Here is a 9,026-nt window from a genome sequence, read left to right as displayed (position 1 = left end):
ATGTGCTTTATTCATTCAAATATCGGAACAATATAACAATAGCATTATATTTTAATTATATAATAAACTAATATTATTGGTAGTGGATTATTAAGTGGCCCTTTACGATATATACGGAGTTCGTGTTTTGCTCTCTTTCTCCCTATATATATGTAGCTTATTGACCCAAAATACATGTATATAGTATTATGTGACTTACACACTGTGAAACCACTAGTATGTTAGATATCATGAAAAGCCAAAGTAAGATCAATTGAACATGAAACTGGTTGTTTATTTTCATGAGCTTACGGTTCTTATTTTATTGAAAGATCACTTAGATCAAGTAACGGAAGTTAAGTTTAAATGATACTGCACGTAGTTGTTTCTATTATTAAAAGTGAATGCTTCTGTTTTTATTTTTATTGGGTATTAAAGTGTTGAACAAATCACATTTTGTATGGAGCTTCTTAATTATTTTTTTTAATATATACATCGATAGCGGCAAAGATTAATCATATTTTAATTCGCATATCTACAACATCTTGAATGTGATTGGTCCGTTAGAATTTCACTATCGTGATTTCACTGTAATATGCCTATTGCCATTACACATAAATGGAGGCCTTTGTACCAGTAAATTTGAAATTGAGATTAGAGAAAAAATAAATCTTTAGGTTGCGAGCATATAGAAAAAAGTATTTAATCCTATGATTTAATCTTTAGCTGCCAATGTGTTAGAAGATTCAAGAACCTTGATGAGTTAACGCATATATACATCATTTGGGAACCCTTTGTAGCTGGCTGTTCTGTGTGAAGCCAAGCTCCTTGTTGAACGCGTTATTTTGACCTATATATAATGGTTTACTTTTTACACATTGTGACTTGAATGGAGAGTTGTCTTATTGGCACTCATATCACATCTTTTTATATCTATACACTGCAATTTTTTTCTAGGAGCTTATTGCAAAACAATGCAATTTCAAAGTTTGCCCTTAAAAATGTAAGGTGTTGTTGAAGATAAAGTGAATTGTAAGTACAATAAATACCGTTAAACACATGAGTTCCAGATATCTGTAATCCTTTGACTGATTTGTCGTTATAGTTCTGTGGGTTAAAGAAACCAAATTGTAGATGAAATCTTTAATTTATGACAAAAACGCATGCATTTGTTAGCTACAATTTGTATCATACGTTTTCAAAATAATCATGAACATGTTTTCCAATTGAAAGATGCCAAATAGTCCTTTTTTACAAATGAAAACATACATATTACAAATATTCAAAATATTTGTTTGTGCATTCATTTATTTCAACTAACTTTTTGTTTGTGTAAACGAAGTAGAATATGCCTTCTTTAAGTTAGTCTCATTTACAAAATGAGTACTATCTCTTCTTCCTGAAGACAATGATTGATGCGTAGCTGGTTTTGAAATGTCCTCCCGCGTTGTTCCCTTGAAAGCTTCCAACATGCTTTTCAGAAACCGTGACAAATTCTCGTAGCCACTGCTTCGTTGCAAAGACGTAATACTCGAAGAGGGTTTAGAAATGATTTGTAGACATTTAGTCCATAAAGCAAACAGTTTAAATTCGTCAGAAGCATTGAGACATTTTAGAAGAAGGTCTTCATTCTGACTTTTCTCATTGTTTAAGCAAAGAAGTAAGCTCTCTTCGCATTTTTGTTTTAAATTCCAAATCTGATATTCCTCAGCCAATGACAGAATCACAAATATACTTTGATCTAAAACAAGAAAACATAAGATTAAGTATTGTTTAGTAAAATATTATCAAATGACTTTTGATATTCTCAGATCCACATTTTACATACAAATATAAATATGTCAAATTTGTCTATAACAGTCACGTATCATGCACTATATATAATACAGCAATTTTATGTTGAAAATCTATTTGAATTATATCATTAAGACGCTTTAAGCTATCTATAACGTTAAGCTATACAATCAGGTTCATGATCAATCCACCATTTCTTTTCTACATAAGAAAATGTCTGTACCAATTGAAGAATATGACAGTTGTTATCCATTCCGGCGTTTGATGTGTTTGAGCTTTTGATTTTGCCATTTGATGAGGGACTTTTCGTTTTGAATTTTCCTGGAAGTTCATATTTTTTTGTGATTGTACTTTTAATATTAACAATGCAATCGGTTTCATCAATGTATTGATTTTGACTTAAACAGGTTTGAAATAGTTCACGCTTGCATTGTATCTTATTTAAATTTCAACAGCAAGTATCATTAAACGAATTAAATATCAATTTACCTGATAGTTTTCTCTGATACGCAGGATGTAGTATATAAAGCAATTCCAAAATATGTTCATATTTCTTTCCTGTAAGTGGAATCTCTCGTTTTTCTTTGAACTCCGGAGATTGTAACAGCCGTGTCAACACTGGAGACGACATAGACAGAAGTGACCGTGCAGTATAGAGACGTTTGCCTTCAACAACCAGAACTATGTCGGAAAATGCATCCTCTTCAATAAACGGAACGTTCTTTTCAGACCTTGCGTCTGTGGCATTTTGACGCGGACGTTTTCTATCCTTTATATCATCACTATGAATAGTTCTAAGGCTCATATTTCCGAAATTAAATTTGAGCTCGGAAGTCATTATCCTGTGCTTATTTATATGTGATCAACGGGAATTGTATGAAAGTAAAATTCAATAAGAAACAAAAATGGAAAAATTAAATACAAAATTACGTCAGTACAAAACTAATAACAAGTTGTAAAGTAAACTATATTAAGACGTTAACGATTATACGGCTAACATTATAAAACATTTTCTTCTTTATCTCGAACTATAGAATTTAATTGATAAAATACTGAATAACTTATTTACAGTAAATTATCATGAAACAAGCGTTTACATATCAATTTAAAACATTATCTCGGTTACCACGAAAGCCAATATAGATGAATACAAAAGGTGATTGTTTTTGATATGAAAGCTTGGATAAAACAAACATTAGATTTATTTAGTTTCGGTTTTTACAGCATTCACCATTTCTTTTTACATCTAGTCGATTCAACTTCGAGTGTTTACGAGGTAGTCTATTTAAAACGTTTATTTCTTAATTTAGTCGATTCAACTTGGAGTGTTTGAGAAGTTTATTTTTGCATTCCACTTAGACCCTACCTTAAAGCTTTTTTAGGTATATGTATTGCTGGTGAATCATATATTTACATTATTTTGCCTTACAATTTGGTTTCAAAACCTGATATTTTTTTTCAATATAGCTCTCGGAAAAATTAAAAGGAAATTGACCACTTGAAAGAAAATTATTTAACGTATACAGCGATAATGCTATGGAAAAGTATAGATATTACCATGCATTATAAAAAAAATGAAATATTTACATGATTGATTAATGTTCCTAAGCTTGAATGATCGTACTTTTATGTGTTTTTTTTCAAAATGAATGCGTAGTCTCATGAGCATTGAATTCCCCAATGCAAGGTGCATAGTCCCTTTATTGTATGTGCGTTTAAGTTTCAAAGTAACCTGGAACCCGTTTACCATTTAAAAGTTTCAAGGTTTATTGATTTATTTTCGTTAACTTTTATAAATCAGATTCACCATATTGTAGAATTGACTGGTCAGACTGCTTTACAACTCTCTTAAAGTTGACCAAACGTGTGAACTATATAATATCCCTTAGAATATCACTAATAAAGTGAAATACCGGTACAATTTGTAAGTGGCTTCTGTGGAACATTGTTTATACAGTTTTATGTGTTCCAATCTTACTTAAATACAGATCATATACACAAGCTTTGCTTACAAGGAATGCAAACACTGTTTTATACTTTTTTATTCTGGTAATTGTTAAAATTAATAGACATCTACATCTAAACTGTTTGAAAGAGGGGCGAAAGATACCAGAGAAACAGTCAAACTCATAAATCCAAAATAAACTGACAACGCCATGGCTAAAATGAAAAAGACAAACAGACAAATATTAGTACACAGATACAACAGAAAACTAAAGAATAAGCAACACGAACCCCACCAAAACCTGAGGGTGATCACAGGTGCTACGGAAAGGTAAGCAGATCCTGCGCCACATGTGGCACCCGTCGTGTTGCTCATGTTATTACAAACCCGGTAAATACGTGTATTCATTCAAACAAAATTGGTGAATTCTAAAGATTTTATAACTTGTATTTTTCGTTTTACTAAGGATTTTCTACCAAAAGAATAGATTACTTTATGCAAATAAAATGCACGATTTTCTTACAATATTTTAATCCTGTTATTTAATTATATGATGAGTAAATATTATGAATCCACATTTTTACTAACAAAATATTGTTTATCTTTGTGGTACTGGCTTATTCCAGCCATCGAAAAAGTGTGAAGATTATTTGTGGTAGGTGCTTAGTTTTTGCTTGGTATTTAGTGTGAATGGATTTAACAAAAATAGGTTACAGTAACTGTAGTGCACCACAAAAAAAAGCATAACACATACTTGTAGAGCAAATAAGACATGGTCAGGAATGCATCTTGTCGACATGTTTTATTCTTAGCATTTGTGATACAGCTGTTAATAATAGGCTCCAGTAGTTTACCAATGTTTAAAACTCGTAAATCAATGTTGAATATAAAAACCAGAAATAAAGAACCAGAATATGGACTCCTAAAGGTGTGAGACTGATGATGCATCGACAGGTAATGAGTCGATCCTCTGAAATGCATGCATCAAATGTCATGCAAATACATTCAGTAAATATGTCACAATAGGACGCGATTGATAAAGTTACAGATTAGACGATTGTTCTTGTATTTAAAGAATAAGACTGCGAACATCGTGTTGTTATTGAATTGAGACAAAGATATATCAGTCAACTCATTCAACTTATGGTACAATGTAACAGTAAAACTTATTAAGGGTCGATATCAGTCGTTTTTTTCTTAATAACTCTGTGGAGCAGTATTTGTGCAAGGAGCATACAACTGTAAATGACCCGTGTAAAGTGTGATCATGCACAAACGTAGCGTAATGAATTCGATAAGTAAACGCCATATGATAAAGACTCATTAAAGAATTTTTGTGAAAATATGAAGTAGGTAGACTATGAAATTCCAAGCTTTAATGCCCATTTTTATGTATCTGTTATGACTTAAATATATGTCAATTAATTCATCTCATGGTCATGTTTAATTCTTAGCCATAGCAGTGATTTTGGGTGAACAGGAACAAGAAACACAAACTATGTTCTATCCCCATCCTAGTAGTGAGTATGTCTGTGTTCACCTGAATTATCAATGATATTGTCATGATTTAAGATTAACTGTTTTCAAAACATTGCATTTTTTTTTTTTTAAACTCAGGATTTCGTACCCAAGGAATACATGAATTTAGCTCTGTTTGACATATTTAGGAATTGTGTCTGCTGAATGCTGTCTAACTTCATATCTTATGTTTTGGTGTTTTAACGTTTATTTTATCTTTGTTATTCTCGAGCGCAACTGATGAGTCTCTTGTTGACAAAACGCGAGCCTGGCGTACAAAATTTCAATCCTGGTATCTATGATGAGTTTATCTACATACCCTTAAGGACATTCAATAACAGCGTGAATGTTGTATGGTTTTATAGAGGATTCATCACAAAGTTAACGACAACGTACATGTATGCCAAATGATGCCTATAGCTCACATAAGCTAGAAAGGCTCACCAAAAGGCATAGTAGTCTCTGTCTGCTCATGATCGAACTATTTATGATATCTATTATTAACTCATTTATGTTCATGTTCATTTAGGAAGCGATACAATCTTGTCAAGATTGATTACGCTAAGTTCCCTGTTTCAATTTGCTTTCCCGCCACCTATATTACCAAAACAATATTATTTTCGCCAACTTATGATTCTTTTTGCAAATTAACATTATAAGTATTATCACCGATATACTATTGTTGCCTTTACTCAATGTACAGCATCGTCGTCTAATATATATTAATCCTTTTCTATAATCATAATTAAAGGTTATTTTCTTCAGGATTTTCTTATCCCAGGAATAGATTACCTTAGCAGTATTTGGCACAACCTTTTGGAATTGTTGGTCCTCAATGCTCTTCAACTTTTTGCTTGTTTGGCTTCATAACTATTTTGATCTGAGAGTCACTGATGAGTTTTGTGTAGAAGAAACGCGCGTCTGGCGTATTAAATTATAATCCTAGTACCTTTGATAACTATTATAAAAACTAAAATGGAATGGTAAGTTTTGTTTACATTCGTAGATATTGCAAATTGCAAAATTATATTGCAAAGCGCAACAACAAAAAACTCAAACAAGAAGAACGACGACGAACCGTCATAAATTTTTCGCCAGAATAATTAACAACAACGATTGTTTTTGCCATAATTCGTTTTACTGACAGTAACACACTAATGGCAACTACCTGCGGAAACCCTACTGCTATGTCGACCAAAAACAAACGAAGCAAATAAACAAGAGGTGTTTGTCTATTCATACAAAAACAACACAAGATAATTTCATTAAATATATTTCATATTTCATGTGACAAAGCATTATTACAATGTGGTATAAAATTCAAATGGATAATAATGAATTTGATTAAACTTAATAATTAAAATAGTAACTCATCTTAAAAACACAATTGTATATAGGAATAATTTTGCTTGTGTATAACATGTATAATGTATATTGAAAATACTGAAAATTTGTTTTGGCAAGTGACAATGCTCAGTTTTAATAATGTTGTTACTGTCTACATAATAATAATATAATAATCTTAAGGGTCTTAAAGAATATAAAGTACAATTTAAACATCAAAAATTCCTTCATAACGGTTGTCGAACGTGAATTCATTATATATTCAACATTTGACTTGTTTTCCAAGCATTCCATTTTGAAATTCTGGAATTGTATATCCTATTTTTATATGCTATTTTTCAAATAATGTTTGAAATTTTGTAATTATGAAATCGTCCTCTAGTACTACCAATTAAAAACAGCATTCACTTAGTTTACTATGTACCGGGTCTTCCTAAAAAAAGTCAATGCAAACTTTTGAGCGATGACAGTTTCTGTGATTTTCCTCACTTAGCTAAACATATGAAGTCCATAATTTATTGCTCTCTTTATTACCTTCATTCAAAACTTTTTATATTATAACTCTGGTCAAGTATTGACCGTTTAACCTTAATTCAAATTTAGAAATCATAATATTTCTGTAAAATAATTGTTGTGCAAGTACCTTACAAAGTTTTGCATCAGACGTACATTTTTTTTGGCATTTAAAACATAACTAATAAAACAATATTAGTATTAAATATACTATAAATATATACAGCACAATAACAATTAATAAATATCTGTTTTTTTGACATAACGTCATTAACTGAAAATAATTCAAATAGAGGCTTACAGAAAACACTGCTGCTATTGCTTATATGTAGGATGTCAAATTACAAGGTTTTTATTATGGTTTTCCAATTTCGTATGCTAGCAATAACTTGATTAGTTATTTTGGATTGGTATATGTTGTTTTCCTAACAAGGTAATGAGCAGAGATATATCGGCTTTGGTCCTCGAATGAATAACATTTGCCTGATTTTTTGGTTACTGCTGTCCTGTTAAAGGTCAAAATTTCGCCTCCCAGTATTTGAAAATCCTGGATTCATCAGGGATATGTATTTTTTTCCTCAATTATCTAAGTTTGTCTTTAAAAGGTGGTGTCGTAGAAATATCTCGTGCTTATGCTCTACATTTGCAATTTAAACCCTATATTTTAAACAATTGCCAAAGTTGCAATGAAGTGTAGGAAAATTAATAATGGAAATATATGATTGTAAGGATTTATTATTGCGATTGGTGATAAGCAGACAAAAATCGGGAAATAATCAATGCGATTTCATGAATGTTGCATATAAATAATGTTATAAACATTTAAAAGGCAAGCTTTATCAATGCAATCACATTAAAAATTTTATCACAATAATACAAACATTGCAATAACTTTCTGACCCTAAACTTATCAATGCATATTTGTTAGTTTTCAAATTTGCTCTATAACTAGTTAGGACATTTGGCAAATTCATTTTGTAACAAACTAGCATATATTACTTTTATCTACAACATTTTCATTCAAATAGGAAAATATAAGCATAAGATAGTTTAGACTCAACTATGGCATTTTTATAAAATTTATATTGAAGATAATTCAAAATATTTAATTCAATTTTATGATTAAGATTCACTTATTAATTGCCATTTATTTTTTCGTTAAAATAATATTTCAAAATGTTTTAAACAGAACTTGCTAAATGTTATGTCACTTCTCGTTCATAATTCTGATTGTCAAAGTAGACCAGACTCGTAATAATATCTTAGCCAAGCATAATAAAGAAAAAGAAAAATTTGTAAAAATAAGTTTCTGTTGATGTGATACTTTGTGAATATGAATAATATCATTTTATTTTCCGAAGATTTTTTTTTACAGCATTTAGTTCACAATTTCTTAAATGAACAACTTATTTTAAACTGAAGATAAATTACTATGATATTACTTAGAAGAACAGACACAAGTGAATATGTATGAATATGACCCATAATTGTTAATTCATATATAAATATGTGTATCTTTATTGCAATTGTCGTGTATCTGCTGAACTTAGACATCTCAGTGTAATTGCAGTTAATGTCCACATGGTATAAGAAAGAACAGAGATAAAATGTACTTTTCTGTAATTTTAATCTTGTCATTTCAATGCTACTTTTCTAGGTATGAGTTCATAGCATTGCCAATATATTTCATCAAAATATTTCCTGAAATGTACACAGGAAGAATGTAAAGAATGTTGTGCTGAATGTTCTAAGAATTTTATCTCTAACAAACAGTGATAAGGTGTAGAAAAAATCAAACAAGGACTTTCATCGCAAGAATGTAAACTTGATCCTTTATAAAAAATGGTACATGTATTAAGACACAATATTGTTAAAAATAAAATAAAATATATTTATGAGTTATGCCGCAAACATGATAAAAATACCTGTACTG

General features: G+C 30.4%; 1 protein-coding gene across 1 annotated transcript; it reads right to left on the bottom strand.

The window, feature by feature from the left end:
* Nucleotides 1-1,260: 1,260 nt before the first annotated feature.
* Nucleotides 1,261-2,740, bottom strand: LOC143056065 (BTB and MATH domain-containing protein 36-like). Its single transcript, XM_076229143.1, has 2 exons — nucleotides 2,263-2,740; nucleotides 1,261-1,720 (listed from the first exon to the last, which is right to left on the bottom strand). The coding sequence occupies exons 1-2, from the start codon at nucleotides 2,609-2,611 to the stop codon at nucleotides 1,296-1,298; spliced, it is 774 nt and encodes a 257-aa protein (XP_076085258.1). The 5' UTR covers nucleotides 2,612-2,740; the 3' UTR covers nucleotides 1,261-1,295.
* Nucleotides 2,741-9,026: the final 6,286 nt, after the last annotated feature.

Source organism: Mytilus galloprovincialis, chromosome 13, assembly GCF_965363235.1.
Source record: "Mytilus galloprovincialis chromosome 13, xbMytGall1.hap1.1, whole genome shotgun sequence".
Lineage (NCBI taxonomy): Eukaryota > Metazoa > Mollusca > Bivalvia > Mytilida > Mytilidae > Mytilus > Mytilus galloprovincialis.
The sequence above is the reverse complement of the archived record's forward strand: the minus strand, read 5'-3'. Positions and strand labels throughout refer to the sequence as shown.

Bases quoted from the DNA above. Each gene is read 5' to 3' on its own strand.
- LOC143056065 (XM_076229143.1), bottom strand. From the start codon at position 2,611: ATGACTTCCGAGCTCAAATTTAATTTCGGAAATATGAGCCTTAGAACT. The intron at 1,721-2,262 runs GTAAATTGATAT...TTCTTGTTTTAG, and splicing joins GTATCAGAGAAAACTATCAG to ATCAAAGTATATTTGTGATT.